Source organism: Culex pipiens, chromosome 3 (assembly GCF_016801865.2).
Source record: "Culex pipiens pallens isolate TS chromosome 3, TS_CPP_V2, whole genome shotgun sequence".
NCBI classification, from domain to species: domain Eukaryota; kingdom Metazoa; phylum Arthropoda; class Insecta; order Diptera; family Culicidae; genus Culex; species Culex pipiens.
Window position 1 is genome coordinate 2,313,553 of NC_068939.1, and position 17,806 is coordinate 2,331,358.

General features: G+C 36.5%; 1 protein-coding gene across 2 annotated transcripts in view; it reads right to left on the reverse strand.

Moving 5' to 3' along the window:
* Nucleotides 1–243: 243 nt before the first annotated feature.
* LOC120423001 (sodium-coupled monocarboxylate transporter 2) overlaps nucleotides 244–17,806 on the reverse strand; it is a 126,910-nt gene continuing 109,347 nt past the window's right edge. The window contains exon 11 of one of the 2 annotated variants that reach the window (XM_052711005.1): nucleotides 244–1,149. In XM_052711005.1, the coding sequence (XP_052566965.1) occupies nucleotides 618–1,149 (532 nt within the window). In that variant the 3' untranslated portion in view covers nucleotides 244–617. Of the gene's footprint in view, nucleotides 1,153–17,806 lie in introns of both variants that reach the window. The other variant, XM_052711003.1, reaches the window with a different exon arrangement.

The window sequence follows — 17,806 nt, forward strand, 5'->3', positions numbered from 1 at the left end:
GGCCGTATCGAGCCTAGAGGAAGGGGTTGTTGCACTGCATTGATTGTTTCTCTTCTGGTGAATTACATCGGAGAGGGAGTGTACCTATATTTTCCATCTATGTATGGAGATGATGGGCTTTGGACGAAACGGGAAGGCTGGTCCATTATGGTAGATGATGGTTGTTATTTGTGACGTTGCACGTGAATCAATAAAGGAATAATTTAAATGATGGGAATTTCTTTCACATTAATCACATGGATATCACAGTGTTTTAATTATATTTCATTGAAATAATAGGGATTATAGCTTTAAACATATGATTCTGGACTACTACATAACAAATAAACTGGATTGAAGCTTCCTGCGTTACATTGGAAGCATCATCCCTATGTTTGTACTAATCAAGTTTTAAATTCATGCGGTTTGGAACCTGTTTGGTAATTGCTGGCGGAAATTGTGTTATGATGGAGAGGAAAATATTTCACATTAGATAAATATTAATGATAGGTTATAACAAAGTTTGATAAATATTCATTAAAATGCAACAACTTGAGTGAACTTTCAGTGTCCACCCACTTCCTGCGGAATATCGTTTTTAATTTGCACCGAAAAACCGCCACAAGCAAAACGAATAATTAAAACCTCTCACGTTCTACCTTCACTGCGAGGCTGGCCGGGCTGACGACGGTCGCCGCCGCTGATTGGGACTGTTCTGAGCCAAGAACTCCGGGTTGATTACGATATCCCTCGATTGCAAATATGTTACCTTCATCAGCAGCGTTTCCGTTTTTCTTGTTCTTCTTCGAAGTGGCAGACACTCCGGTTTTCATCATCATCGTCATCGGTGCACCAATCTGGATCCGAGTGGAGCCGCTATCATCCTTGGTAATTGATTTTCTGCCACTCTCCTTGTCAGCATCCCCCGCGGCGGACCCACCGAGTGTCGTCTGACTGATCCTGTAGCTCAGAGCTTTGGTGCACCGTTCTTCGTCTCGGCCCGGTAGCAGGTCGGTACCACCCTTCTGCTGGAGCCCGCACACGCCGCCCGTCATCAGCGAGATGATGAAACCGAAGAAAATCGTCAGGAATGTCCCCAGGAACGAGTACCATATGTAGCTTATACGGTACACCGGTGCCAGCGGGTTGTCGTCGGTTGCTGCTGCCGAGCTGCTGGAATAGGTTAGAAGAAGAACTTGCTTGTAATTTAGATACCAACCAAGTGTGGTGTGAGGTGGTGAGCTGGTGAAATTAAGCAGAAATTGACAGAAAGAGAGCAGGATTGGAACGCCCCGGTGGCAGTCGATTTACTTGTGATGGTGAAGCCACACCATTTCATACATCATCTGACAAGCAATTTACTTAATTGGGTGTGATCCCGTGAAGGGAAATTAGATGCAGTTCCTATTTGGCTATCAAATTGTTTCGTGTTCATCGAAAACGGAAGAAAGCAAATGAGTTCTTTTTGAGGTGACAAACCGTCATAATTAGGTTGGATGCTTTATTCCAATCAAAATTAAATAACCACCTGATGCTTAACGTTTTGAACACTGAGGTCATTTCACGCTTGACTTGTCTAAAGATTCAATCCATCCAATAATGAGTTGAAATAATTGCACAATGATGCACTGCATACAAAATATCTAAATCTTGATCCTTTAAAAGATACCCTTATATCATTTTTATAACGTCATGATTCGAAATCCGGACACTTAGTAGCATATCATTTTCGTTATAGCTGACAAAAAAACATGTAATAAGTTGGAAATGAATAAATATCAACAGGATGTAGTATTAACAGTCAGTTTTAAGAGAATGCATGCAAAAGATGTCTTTTCTAACAATTTTTCATCAGAATTTGAAAATTAAAATGACTTGTTGTGCTTCGAATTCCGGACACTGATAAAAGCTGATTCGAAATCCGGACACTTTTGCTTCGAATTCCGGACACTCGTTTTTGCTAATGAATCGCACAAATTTGTACTGTAATGTTAGTGAATGGCATTCTTTAGGTCTCAAATAAGCTGTTAACATCAAAACAATCGATATTTTATATAAAAATTTGGTAGAATTTAAGGAAATCAAAACCATGCATTTCTGCTTTGCCTTCCCGATGCTTCGGACGCCTATGAAACATTTCACGTGAAATGTTTCAAATTTTTGGTAATCTTATAATTTTATTTTATTTAATTGTTTTGACATTAACTACAACGTTCAAACAAACTTTAAATGAAAGTTGATGTTGGAATTCATCAAATAACACAGTTTTGACTTTCATAATGCGAACTTATATCCAAATAAATGATAAAACAAGATGAGGTGTCCGGGTTTCGAAGCGTCCGGGAATTCGAATCATGACGTTAACTGCACCACCAACAACCAGCGCAAACTTCTTACCCTGTTATTGAGACTAATTTTCAATTACCACCCCCTTTTCCTGTGAGTGTGCAAGTGTCTCTTTGTATCCCTGTGTGAGTACTGTTTGCCTAAGTAGTCACAAAGTTTTCCTCGTGATTGTGTGCAACTGTGGGGGTGTGTCACCCCTCTCTCCTTTTTACCCCACTCCCTATTCAAGTTGCCATAAAGCTCAGATTTTATTTTTCAATTTCCCTCACACCAAGCGCAGAACAAAACTTTGTCTCCGGTACACTTTCTCTGCGTCGCACTTCTTTCGAAATGCGGTGTTGTGTTGCCAGCGACTCGGTGGCACTTGTCTTGTTGGCGTCTATTTTCAATTGAACGGATTTGATCATGGTTAAGTCGAGACCTTAAAAAAAACATTTGATACATCTATCTATATAAATAAAAAATTTCGACGGTTTTGTTCGAACGCGAATCAGTTCAATACGGAGCGTCGGATCGAGGTGCTCTTTGTTGCGTTGGGTTCGTATGAGCCCAAGGAAGGTTCTTACGCCAAAAAGTTACAACTTTGGCCACTCTGGAACCGATTCCGGAAAATCTGCAGATTGTATGGGAAAAGCTGCGTAAAATCAAATTTTGATCACAGGAGGCTGAATCAGCAAACAAGCAAGAAACGTCAGGAAACAAAAAAAAAGGCAGGACGAAGTTTGCCGGGAAGAACTTGTTTCCAATAAATTTTTAAGTTCAACAAAAAAAGTATTTAAAAAAAATAAAAAGTTTTAAAATTCAGCATAAATTTTATCATGAACATCACCCACTTAATAGTTGCGTGGTTCGCGCCCAAGAAGAGCACAAAGTTTCGCTGTTTTTCATCCACCAACAAGAGCTTTCCCCCCGAACCCTTGCCACCACACCTCAATACCACAATTGCCCGGGAAAATCGCATGGATTCATGGTCGCATAGTTTACGAGTCAAGCGCGTCACTTAGTCACAATTGTGCGGCGAGCTTCCACCGAGTACAAAGTTACAGTTTTATTCCCATTCTAGTTCCATTTTTTGTTGTTGTTGTTGATTCCGCCAAAGGACTCGAAAATCTGCGTTGCATCCAAACCAACCAACGAACCAACAAGGTTGACAAGGACGCCCCCCCCCCTCCTTTCCCCCTCCCCTTTTGGGCAAGCTATGAATGAATGACGGTGAATGCAAGAAAGAAACGAGCTTTTCACAATGCAATCAACCCTTCGTTCGTCAAGCGATTGTTTCTGCGGTTGATTTGAGCGGTGAATAAAAGCGTCATTGTTTTTGGTTGTTTTGTGGTGGCGTTTAGAGATTGGCGTGTCGGGGATCCAGCAGCTGGTTGGTGCGCCACGTGGAAGCGGGAGTTGACAAGAAACAACTTCCGTTTCGTGTTTACTTCCAATTAACTTCGCCAACCACACCTTGAAATTATGCGAAACCCGGGTTCGTGCTGACTTTCTTGTGGTGGGTGCCTTTATCCAATCCGTTGCATTTGAAGAAGAATCCATTTAGCAGTGAAAAAAAATTTCTATAATTTGAATTATTTAAAAAATATATCGATTATATTTCACCATTTATTCCCTATACTTAAAAAATACATTTTGCATCATATTTCTCCCATTCTAGTGCCAATATAATTTGTCACACAAAATCGTTAAGTTAAACTTTTAAAAATTACTTATTTTTCATTGTGTACCTTTAAAGGGATTTCAACTAAACTGAAGCGATGATTAGAAATATTCAGAAAAAAAATAATCTAATAAGGATTTTTTATTCCATTTTTTGTATTCCAAACGGAGTTTTCAACTTATTTATATTATAATGTTATTGTGCATTAAATTTTGTTTAAATTTAGAGATAAATAGTCATATTTGCGTTAAAGTTTGGAGTGGTGCAAATCTGGCACCAAATTTATTTTTTATTAAGAAAATTTGTTTTTGTTATAGAGCAGTTCTCTCAGATTTCGGTCATTCGATTTTTTATGTATTTTTTAATCCCACTGAAACTTTTTGGGTGCCTTCGGTTTGCCCAAAGACGCATTTTGCATCATAAGTTTGTCCATATAATTTTCCATACAAACTTGGCAGCTGTCCATACAGAAATGATGCATGAAAATTCAAAAATCTGTATCTTTTGAAGGAATTTTTTGATCGATTCGGTGTCTTCCGCAAAGTTGCAGGTATGGATACGGACTACACTGGAAAAGTATGATACACGGTAAAAAAAAAATTGTGATATTTTATTTAACTTTTTGTCACTAAAACCTGATTTGCAAAAAAAAAACCCGATTTTTATTTATTTATTTATATGGAAAATTGGGTAAAAAACTATTTGAAAATCATGTTACACAGAATAATATAAATTCCCGTAATTGTGAATTGTGTTCATGAATTTGATAATCATGAAGGAATTTATTCATGAGTATGGTGCATGTGCACTATAAACGTGAATATATTCCTTTTTAGTTCTCCAATTCATGAACACAATTACATTTGAATACGAATAAAACTTACAAAAAAAGTTTAAAACATAGGCGCTTCTGGGTAAAATAGTATATAATTATTAAGGTGAAAAGTATCTTATGACATATTGATTTTCATAAAGGTTTAGTGAAAATGTTTGCTCATTTTTTTTATTTGCAAGTAGCCGCGCTTCTAAAATCGTTCTCGATTAATATTCTTAGGTCAATGCGTATCGTCCTCCTAATATCAGGATTTTTAAAACATTGTGAAACGTTAATAGCATTGCATTTTAAATCAACTCTCGGGCACTCTAAGGTCTAGACAAAAATATATCTTAGGAAAATTGATAGAAAAAATACGTAAAGCTGTTTGACATTTGTTATCAATAATTTATTTGTTTGACAGTAGCACAACCCACGATACTTTTTGTTTCAAATTTTTTGAAAATAATGAGATGTTTTTTACTCCTCTGAGCAAAAAAAAGTAATTAAAAGCACAGAAAATAAAAAAAAACGATTGGGAATCAGACCAATATATTTCACTAATTTTCGTTTTCTCGAAAATGAAACAAAATTTCATTCATTTTTAGTTTGGGGCACTTGAAGGACTTGACGATGAACAATGTCGAGCATTTTTGATACTGGTTTCTCGTAATTAGGTCCAACACCGATGCAAAAAGGACTTTGTTTACCTTTCGGCTTTTTTAAAACTAATCCGAGTTGTTCACTATAATCGTGAATATCTGGAGTTTCTTTTTTTTTTTTTTTTTTTTGAAGGGACCAATAAACCAAATTTCCAGTTTTTGCTTTTTGGGTGTTTTTGAAACCGCCTTGAGCCAGGGGTATTAAAAAAAACACCCAAAAAACAAAAATTAAAAATTTGGTTTATTGGACCTTTTCGAAAAAAAAAATTCAGATATATTCCTTTGTGGTTCTCAAATTTATGAACACATTTCACGATTTCGAGAATTGTTTTTTTCCGTGTAGGTACAAATTACATTTGAATACGAATAAAACTTACAAGTAAAAAATTAATGCATGGATACATCTATTCATGTTTAAAGTGTCTTAGTCCATATTGATTTTCATAAAGGTTTAGTAATTTTTTTTTGCTCATTTCAAAAATTTGTTTATTTATTTTGCGAGAAGCCGTGCTTCTATAATGATCCTCGATTAATATTCTAAGGCCAATGCGTATCGTCCTCCTAATATCAGGGTTTTTTAACATTGTGAAACGTTGATTGCATTGCATTGAAAATCAACCCTCGGGCACTCTAAGGTCACAAAAAAAAAAAAGATGTAAAACTGTAAGACCTTTGTTATTAATATTTTTTGTTTGACAGTAGCACAGCCATACTTCTTGTTTCAAAATTTTGAAAATAAGTCGATGTTTTTGACTCCTCTGAGCGTTCTATTTGTTCGATTATTCGACGGTTGTTGCTAATTCATTTATTACTTATTGCTTATTACAAGTAGCAAGTAAAACATAGCTTTTTATTGAACAAGTGTCAGACAATTTGGTCAATTGTTCACATTTTGATCAAAAAACCATTATTCAACATGGTTGTGAAACACAAATTACAAATCTAGCAACGGATTACGAATAGTTCATTTTGAAGTTTATTCTAACTTAAATGAAACATGCTTGTCGTACTCGAAAAGCAAAATGACATTTGCAGACATGATGTTTCATTTCAGTTTGCTAAACATGATAACATAGTAGATTTAACTTTTGGTTTCAGCTGGGATTTCTCGTAAACAAGTTGTTTATGTGTAGTTCGCGTTCGTGTTTTAAAAACCGAACAAGAACATGTTGACGAAACAAGCACAGATAGTTCTAAAAATAGCAACAGCTTATGTACAAAGGAAGTTTTGACAAACTGTTAGTAAACTTGGTAAAACCTAGATGACCGCAGACTTCTTGTTGACGTTTAGGCTTGCTCATCCAACTTAACCCCTCGGGGAAAGAAGCAGACGCGCGCCCAGACTTTACATTTGAAGTGATCTTGGGTTCGATACTTGCCCTGAGTATTTTTCATCAAAAAGGAAAACTGAAAATGCAGCACCAGCAGAGTAGTAGTAGCAAGCGATGTTGATTAGCACTCAAACATTATTGAAATAAAAGATCTCCAAAAGCATAACAATGCAATTGAATGATTTTTTATGGCTGATATTTTTATTATTTATGGTTAGTATTTAAAGTATCGTAAAGTGAAATTTTGCTTACAAATCAAGCATTAAATAAAAAAAAACTTCTCTTAAGCGAACACCTGGGACGTATTTTATGAAAAACGCTTTTCACATTCTTGTCTGCCACGATATGTTCTTGAACGGTTCTCAAAACGTTTGCCTAACTCACTTCTTAATCTTAAGGCCAGGATGTTGTTAAACGGTTCTAACAACGTTTACCTAACACAGTTCAGAATTTTATGGTCATGAGTTCTTATGACATGTTCAACAAACGTTCTCTATGCAAGTATGACTTACACTTGCAAAACTAGCTCGAAACACGCACTTTTCTAACGGATGAAGAGATGTTCAACAACAGAAAAACGTGCGCTTTTTCCAGCGTTCAAGAGTTCTCGGGGACGTTCGGAAAACATAGTAAATGAGTTCAACAACCAGTTTGGAAATCTCTTGGCGAACAAATGTGCTACTTTGGTTTAAACTTCTTGACCATTTACTGCCCGAAATTGTAAATTATGTTTTACAACAAAATATAATTATTTAACTGTGCATGAATAAGTTTAAAGCAGTGAAAAACTTTTTTCCCGAAATAAACGTTGAATAAAATCGCACAGATTTAGTAATTTTAAACAAATTACAATCAAATTCATCATCATATAGTAAAAAAATGCAACCATATAGTGCTCTCCATGCATTACCAAGGCAGAAGGCTAAAATAAGTCAAGATTAACTTGAACTACACAATCCACTTTACCCCTTCTTCACCCCGTGTGCAACACGGGTACTCTTGACAAACCCTCTTTGTTCGAGGGCACTTAAAGCATTCCAGATTCTTCCCTTCAGTTTTTATTTCGTGTTTTCACAATATCAGTGAAACACATACACACACACACAACCATTCACCATGTGTGCATGCCAAGACACTGTCAGCAAGAATTACTCTGGATACATTGTTTGAATATTGTTAAATAAAAAAAGGAGTCTTTATTTACCACTGTTTCCGGCGCTAAGCCATTCATCATTTCTTGCCACCGTCGTCGTTGTCGTCGTCATCGTCGTCGCCGAAGGCATTTCCCGACCCTGATGATCGCATGGTGGCGGTGGTGGATGAAGAAAGCTCCCAGAAGAAGGTTGTCGTTTGCGGTGAAAGCACAAAACCAAACCGCAGCTTTTTTGTGAGTGGTTAATTCTTTGTACTGCTGCTGCTACCCGTTCCCGCTTTGTATGGCACCCTTTTTCGAGCAAAATCCGATTCCCATTCGATAAACTAGCAAACAAATGGTGGGGTGGTTCTCTTTGAAGGTTTTTTATCGGAAAAGTTTTCCACCTCGGAGGCACCCTGAACCAGCGTACAAAAAAAAAGGAAATTTCTTTGCACAAGAAAGAGTGACGAAGAAAAAGTCGACAACCTTCTTACCTCTCTGCGGCTGGCCTTCCGGGAAATGCTCTCGGGGTATTATGCTTTCGTAGAAGAATGCATTTCACTTTTTTTTTCTTGCTTTGCCTTCCCGTGAAAAATTTTTGCTCATTTTAGAAGAGCAACCCCAAGCCTTACCACTTTTCTATGGCAGAAGAAGAAGAAGAAAAATAAGAAAAAGGGGGAATGCTTTCCAGCAGCAAACCAAAGCCAAAGTTGCTTCGCTTCCGTTACACGTCCTCACTCACGGGGACGAAGGCAAAAACTCCACGGAACAAGGACACACAAGGCCATTACCAACGCGCCACAATGCACTCGACAATCCACTGAAGGAGCGGGTAGAGGACTCTGGGGGCTTTGGTTACAGGTATCGTGTTTTTTTGGAAGTTGAAGCAAGAAAAACTTTGAAACATGTTCGTTTTGAGAAATTGAGATGTCTTAAAGTAATGTTTAAAGTATAGCACAAATTCCAAATAATAACAAGCATTAACATGCTATTTGAATAGAAGTGCCTTACAATGTAACATCAATAAAATAATGCACGTCGTTTCCAACATTCTTGTTAAACGAAGCTTTTTCATTCCATCGCGCCCCGAGCACGATTATGCGTTGGAGTTTGCTTTGAAGCCGGGTCCTTTCCAGAATTCAATGTCATTTTTTCGCCAGACAAAACCAGACTCGCCCTCTTAGCCCCTGAGCAAATCTTCAGTCTCGTTAGAGATTTCCCCCCTTGCTGCAATCTATCTCATTAGACTTGCACGGGGAAAATTTACGACCTCGCCCTCAATTTGGCGGCAATTATGCGGCGGTCCAAATTTACTGCCGCGGATTTCCTCAAAGAAATCATGATGAACGGAAAAGAAGAGGCAAAATTTTCATTTCAAGGGCTGATGCATCACCGAAAAATGGTAGACGATATTTTTTTCGTTTTAATTTCCGATTACAAGTCACTGGGTCGTTAAAATCCATGTCTTCTGCCTTAAGGCACGACAAAGGGCCAGGCACTTGAACTGCTTTCAAACCTGTGACTTTGAGAGTAACGGAAAGGACATAAAATTTTGAAGGTTCATTCTTTAGCTCCACTCTTCCAAATGCACAGGTAAGAGTTTCCATAGAAAATGGCAAAAATTTACAGGGTGGTGATGAAAACTCTTTTTTCAATGACTCAACTTATCAATGCACTTTGAGCATTTCGGAAGAATTTCGTTAGTACAAAATATTATTAAAAAGCACTTTTATTTCCCAACACACGGAGAAAAAAGAGGTCCCAAAATCGTGAACAAGTGTTCATGAAAATGGGAACCACGAACAAAGTGTTCAAATCTCATGGTACGATTTCCATGGGATTTGAACACTTTGTTCACGATTTTGGGAACTCTTTTTTCTCCGTGCAGTTGAACTGCCCAGAAATGCATATTTGTCTCAAGTACAATTTCAGCGACATGAGAAAAACACTTTACAAGTTTTTGACACATCATAGTTGTCATAAAAGCATACTTGTTCTTCTGGTTACATTTTACAAATTTATATGCAGTATTTTTGTTATTATTTTATACGTATATAGGGCAGCGAATGACCAAGAAGGTTAAAGCTGCCAGAAATAAATGAATTAACAACAACTTTATACGTATAAGCAATTCTCCACCGAACCCAGATGTGGATTTTATTTATATATTTTTTAAATTTGCTCAAGATTTTTGATGGCCTTCCCTATGACCAAAGAAGCCATTGTGTGTCATTAGTTGACCCATACAAAAATAAAAATTTTAAATAGATAAATATTCGAAATTCTGTAGCATTTTAAATAAATTTTCTAATCGGTTTGGTGTCTTCGACAAAGTTGTAAGTATTGATGAGAACTACTCAGAAAAAATTCTTAAAATCAATATTTTTTTCATTTTTCATGTGTTTTAGAGGACAAAAAGCCGCAACTTTTGAGCCATATAAAAGTATGGACAAAATTGTTGCCACCGTGTTATGATTTTATTTTTTTTTTAAATAATAAAAATTGACTTTAGTTTTTAATGTAAAACATATTTGCAATCTAAAATTACTTTGAATTAACTAAAAAAAATAAGTTTTTCTATGTTTAAAAAAGTATCCCTTCCTGAAAATATTTCCGAGAAAAATATTTTTGAAATTTTGGAATCAAGACTCAAATATTCAATATTGTGCCATTTTGAGATGATGAAGTTGATTCCAAAATTTTTAAAAATATTTTTAGGAAATTATCAGTTAATTTCACAAATTTTTCATTTTTAAACATTGAAAAAAGGACCATTAGTTACTGAGATATTGATACTAGATAGCAAAAAGTGTTTTGGCTGAGACTTAAAAAACTTATTTTATTTGTTTCTTTTTCTTTCACTTGCTGTATTTTAGCAACCAGAGCTCCAATCTTCAGTTTTTTTTTTTAACTTTTCGATTCGATTTTAGATATTTTTTTTCAGCTAAATTAATGCTTAAAGTCGATAAATCATTAAAACGGTGCACTTTATCAAAAAATCTGTGAAGTTCTTTTCGATTGCAAATTTGATTCTACAAAATTTGATCAATTTTTTTCCATTGAAAATTCTATTTTGTCAAAAATATTCATAACCTGGCGTCAACATTTTTGTCCATACTTGTATACGGCTCAAAAGTTGTGGTTTTTGTCCTGCAAATCAAATCAAAATTTTTCAAAAATTATAATATATGGACATTGGGAAACTGATTTATTGCGAAAAAAAGTAAATGAAAAAATTGCCTAAGTTTTCTAGAACGATTTATTTTTTTTAGCTGTCCTCATAAATACCGAGCAACTTTGCCGAAGACACAAAAAGTGTCAGAAAATTCCTTCAAAAGATAAAGATTTTCGAATATTTACGTATCATTTTTGTATGGACAGCTGCCCAAATTGTATGGAGCTTTGTATGGGTGAACCAATGGCACAAAATGGAAGGCCTCCAAAAAAGTACAAAAAAAAAAAGCACGTTGTTTTTTTATTTCATTTTTATTTAAATCTTTATGATAAAAGAATTAATGTGGACCAATTGTCTTAAACTTACAAAATTCGGTATGGGTCAACCATGCTTTTGTAACATATAAAAAATCAGCTTCTTAATGTGGAAAACGAAAGTACAAAAACGTGTCCAAAAACTGCGAAGCACTTTCTGGCGCAGACTATAGCTCAAAACAAGACTCAAGTTCAAGCATATTTTTACATCGTTGGGCCTGATTTTGGAGCGTCCCATCTCTTTCAGATGGTCGACTGCACAGGGGGTGGATCTGGGTGGATAATTCCGGCGTATCGATAATGATGTCAATAAAACGGTTGAGCCCCTGAACTGCACCCAGCCAGTCAACCCCCACCTCACCAGCCTCTCTTCTAAAGTGAGCCACAAAGACCGCGAGTGGCCATAAACTTGTCGATGATGTTCAATGTTTATTGGAATTACTGATGGGAATAAATTTGATTATATTCATTTTACAACCATCATAAAATGCGTTCACACACACATTTTCCGTTTCAAGGGGTTACCGGATTCAATTTTTCAACATTTTCAGGTACAATCAACCCATAACGAGCTTCGAAATGCAAATCAGTAAAATGGTTCTCGTTGCTCAAAAACCACCATCCTGAGCATTAATGTTGTAACGCATTAGACAACCCCCCGGACCAGCCACCTGAATGGATTGGCTTTATCAACTCTCAACGTGGGAAAATAAATTTAAAAAAAAAGAAAAAAAAATCCCTCGTCGCTCATCCAAAAACGGAATTTTCAAGCAAAAATCCATGAATGAACCGCGTCTCTCTCCCCATTATTATTGTACCAAGGCCGTGAATGCAGAAACATTTTTCGCTGATGCCATCTGCGTTTGTCTGTCTGGGGTGGGGGTGGTAGCGAGGATGCACACCCTGTTGCTGTACCTGATTTGTGTCGCCGTTGGGCCAAATTTGGTCGCATGATGGGCTCGGGTCCAGGTTGACGACGATGATGACGTTGACGCGACGGGGTTCTGTTGAAAATTGCGGTAAGCTTCGTTGGGCAAATATGCAAAATTATCAGAGTATGAAATTGTTAAATCTATACGGAGCATCTCGCTTGTTTTTTTTGCGCTGGAAACCAGCTGGGATGGGGAAAAAGTAGAAATGTGAATGTTTTATATTTTCTCTCATTGCATTTCCATTTTTGTACTTTAATAATAACTGATTGCGTGTTTGCCGAAATTGTTGATTTAATAAAAGAAATGAAAACGCATTCTCAGCTGAGCATAGGCATATCGCTTCGTTATATGTTTATGTCAAGTTGTTAAAGGAAAATAAAATGCACACACGATTGTACTCGTTGAGTTGAAACTATTCAACATTACGAAATTATGGTATTTAACTATTCTAGATTTTTTTCCAAAAGGCAGGACCTTTTTCAAACCAAAATTCTAGGATTTACTAATACAGTCCGGGTTCGATCATCCCAAGGTTTTCTCAAAAGTACCACAAAAACTCCAAACTTTTATTTTTGTGCATAAATTGTTTGATAGACTTATCAACTTGAAAACCACTACCCGATTAATATAACATCATTTGTCGTTCTACTATTTTTACAATCAATTAGTTTAGAAAGTGCCTATTGGGGGACATGATCCTTACATTTTTACAGTCACTGAAACCAGTCTTGTTATGCTTTGAAAACAAAAAATATCAGCTTTTGTAAAAATCAGTTATTCATCGATACCAGTTTTCTAAAAAAAAATCGGCAGATGTCCATACAAAAAGGCTATTAAAAATTATTCAACATTATGTACCTTGAGAAAGGTTTTCTAAACGATTTTGTGTCTTCGGCAAATCTGTCGGTTACGCTCAAAAAGAAATGAAATTTCATTTTTGAATATTTTAAGATGACAAAAAATTGCAGATATGGCACAGGTTGGTCAAAATGTATTAGGCAGTGGTGCCAATTTTGCGAAAAATTTATGATTATTCAAAAACATGAAAAAAAATATTTTGAATTTATTTTTAGATGTAACATAAAGTTTTCAAACGATAAGTACTAAACAAAAATTTCAATATTGTGCACCGCTTTCGATTTAAATCCATTGAAAATTTATATATGTTTGATAACGTGACTTTATTTAGCTGTAAAAGTCATAATCAGGCTTAACCACTTCTGAAAATATATATATTTTTATTTATTTTTTGAAAAGATTAGACAATTTCCAAAGAATTTGCTTTAACGATATTGAAAATTGGACCAGTGCATTGGAATGATTGCTGAGATAGTGCTCCGAAAATAAAATACACATGAAAAACGAGATACATCACGACAATGGCGGTGATATTTCTAGTAACTTAGCAAATATGCATAAGATTTTCAGTGTCAAAACATAAAAGTTTTATAAAATTTTCAGATGTCTTGAATAAATTATTTGCAAAATTTTCTAATAAACCCTAACTTATTTAAAGGCCCAAAAACACTTATTTTTGACCAAATTGATATGAATTTTGAAAACATTTTGATTCGAAAGCATTCTAAGTTGTGATTTCAAAAACAAGTGACTCAAATGAAAAAAAAAACATGAAAGTTTGATTTTGAAGGAACACTAAGCATTTCATTTTTTTTGTAAATAAACTGAAACTAGTAAGACATGTTCTTAGAAAATCGACAATTTAGAGGGGGATTACGAAAAAAATGTCCACGTGGTTTATGGATGGATGCTAAGAAAAAAACTAACTTAATCCACCTATGTGGTTGATGCCTTCCTCACTTTTAACCAACAATGGGTAATATGAGTGGTTTAGACACATATTTCAGCTATTTTTTTAGGTCCAGAAAAATAAGTACACAGATATAACTTAAGTGGTCAGAACACGAGACAGGGTTGTCAGATCATCAATGTTGTGGACTCGTTGGAAAGGTCTCTCGATTACCTAACCAACGATGGGTTGGATGATGGATCCGGACATCGTTTACATGCATTTAAGTGAGATCCGGCTTCAAAAAAGTACATAAATATCACTTAAGTGGTCATAACTCGAGACAGGGTTGCCAGATCTTCAATGTTGTGGACTCGTTGGAAAGGTCTCTCGATTACCTAACCAACGATGGGTCGGATGATGGATCCGGACATCGTTTACATGCATTTAAGTGAGATCCGGCTTCAAAAAAGTACATAAATATCACTTAAGTGGTCATAACTCGAGACAGGGTTGCCAGATCTTCAATGTTGTGGACTCGTTGGAAAGGTCTCTCGATTACCTAACCAACGATGGGTCGGATGATGGATCCGGACATCGTTTACATGCATTTAAGTGAGATCCGGCTTCAAAAAAATACATAAATATCACTTAAGTGGTCATAACTCGAGACAGGGTTGCCAGATCTTCAATGTTGTGGACTCGTTGGAAAAGTCTCTCGATTACCTAACCAACGATGGGTCGGATGATGGATCCGGACATCGTTTACATGCATTTAAGTGAGATCCGGCTTCAAAAAAATACATAAATATCACTTAAGTGGTCATAACTCGAGACAGGGTTGCCAGATCTTCAATGTTGTGGACTCGTTGGAAAGGTCTCTCGATTACCTAACCAACGATGGGTCGGATGATGGATCCGGACATCGTTTACATGCATTTAAGTGAGATCCGGCTTCAAAAAAAATACATAAATATCACTTAAGTGGTCATAACTCGAGACAGGGTTGCCAGATCTTCAATGTGTGGACTCGTTGGAAAGGTCTCTCGATTACCTAACCAACGATGGGCCGGATGATGGATCCGGACATCGTTTACATGCTTTTAAGTGAGATCCGGCTTCAAAAAAGTACATAAATATCACTTAAGTGATCATAACTCGAGACAGGGTTGCCAGATCTTCAATGTTGTGGACTCGTTGGAAAGGTCTTTCGATTACCTAACCAACGATGGGTCGGATGATGGATCCGGACATCGTTTACATGCATTTAAGTGAGATCCGGCTTCAAAAAAGTACATAAATATCACTTAAGTGGTCATAACTCGAGACAGGGTTGCCAGATATTCAATGATGTGGACTCGTTGGAAAGGTCTCTCGATTACCTAACCAACGATGGGTCGGATGATGGATCCGGACATCGTTTACATGCATTTAAGTGAGATCCGGCTTCAAAAAAGTACATAAATATCACTTAAGTGGTCATAACTCGAGATAGGGTTGCCAGATCTTCAATGTTGTGGACTCGTTGGAAAGGTCTCTCGATTACCTAACCAACGATGGGTCGGATGATGGATCCGGACATCGTTTACATGCATTTAAGTGAGATCCGGCTTCAAAAAAATACATAAATATCACTTAAGTGGTCATAACTCGAGACAGGGTTGCCAGATCTTCAATGTTGTGGACTCGTTGGAAAGGTCTCTCGATTACCTAACCAACGATGGGTCAGATGATGGATCCGGACATCGTTTACATGCATTTAAGTGAGATCCGGCTTCAAAAAAGTACATAAATATCACTTAAGTGGTCATAACTCGAGACAGGGTTGCCAGATCTTCAATGTTGTGGACTCGTTGGAAAGGTCTTTCGATTACCTAACCAACGATGGGTCGGATGATGGATCCGGACATCGTTTACATGCATTTAAGTGAGATCCGGATATATGTGAAAACACATTTTTATACATAACTTTTGAACTACTTATCGAAACTTCAAACCATTCAATAGCGATGTATGGGACCATAAACCAAGTCGAATGCAACCGGTTTGATCAAAATCGGTTCAGCCAGTGCTGAGAAAACTTGGCAAGAATATTTGACACATACATACATACACACACACACACATACACACACACACACAGACATTTGTTCAATTTTCGATTCTGAGTCGATATGTATACATGAAGGTGGGTCTTCGAGCTTTTGATAAGAAGTTCATTTTTAGAGCAGGATTATAGCCTTACCTCAGTGAGGAAGGCAAAACGTTACATAATCCACCTTTAGGTGGTTTGTGCCTTCCACGCATTCATAAAGTGAATACACTACACAGTCTCAAAAAAGTGTATAAATAACACTTATTTTTTATCAAAATATCTGAGATCCGGCCTCAAAAAAGTGTATTAAAAACACTAAAGTACTTATAACTTTTGATAGGGTTGTCAGATCTTCAATCTTTTGGGCTTGTTGGAAAGGTCTTTTGATTACCTATCCAACGATGGGTCGCATGATAGATCCGGACAACTTTTTCATCAAAATATTCGAGATCCAGCCTCAAAAAAGTGTGTAAATAACACTTAAGTGCTCATAACTTTTGATGGGGTTGTCAGATCTTCAATCTTTTGAACGCGTTGGAAAGGTTTTTCAAATGCCTTTCTAACAATACAAAACTGACAAAAACCACCCTTTTTACAATCTTCCGACGTTTTGCTAAAATCGTTTTTTAGCATAACTTTTGAAGTACTTTTCTAAACATCATAAAATTAACTAGGGTCTTGTGGGACCCCAAGACTGATCAAATGAGACCAAAACGATCCAAATCGGTTCAGCCAGTCCATAGATAATCGTGTGCATATTTTTCGGTGCACGGACTTTCAGACATAAACACGCACAGACATTTGTTCAGAATCTGATTCTGAGTCGATAGGTATACGTGAAGGTGGGTCCAGGAGGTCGAATAAAGAAGTTCATTTTTCGAATGATTTTATAGCCTTTCCTCATTGAGGTGAGGAAGGCAAAAATCAGTAAAACCATTTATTAATCTTCAAATATTTTTATTGATCATTATACTGACTGTTTTGTATAAAACGAAGTTGACTTTTTAGCTGTCGGCCACCATTGCTAGTACCAACCACTAGTGTCTTCCTTTTTATCTACAAGGACTTCGCCGCCCTGGACTCCTAAGTGTATGAAAGTATGGCACGGAGCGACGGCGCCGAATACCCATATTTTACACAAAGAATTTTTAGAGCGCCCGCCGCGGGATTCAAACCGGTGACCTCTGGATTGTGAGTCCAGTGCGCGGTCCGATTGATCCACTCGGGACAGTCCGTTTTGTATATTTTTTTGCAAAATATTAATAAGAAACAGGATTAGAATAATTGTCCATTAATTTATAATTGGGGAAATTTGAATTCTAATTCGGTATTTGTATTGTTTTCGTGGTATTTTTGTTAGGCTTTACTACAAAAAATGTGGAATGTTGGGATGAAATTATAAGGAGCTTTTTGCCAAATTCTTTGACATATTGGGTATGTCTGGAACATAACCAACAAAACTTTTATATTCAAATTACTGTTACATATTCTATTTTTCATGAATATATTCTTGCAATTCAAATTTAAAACAAAGAAATGACTCCAAATACAATTTATTTACACCGTTTGAAATAATAAAAAATTCTCAATTCAAAACAGTAAAAATCACGCTT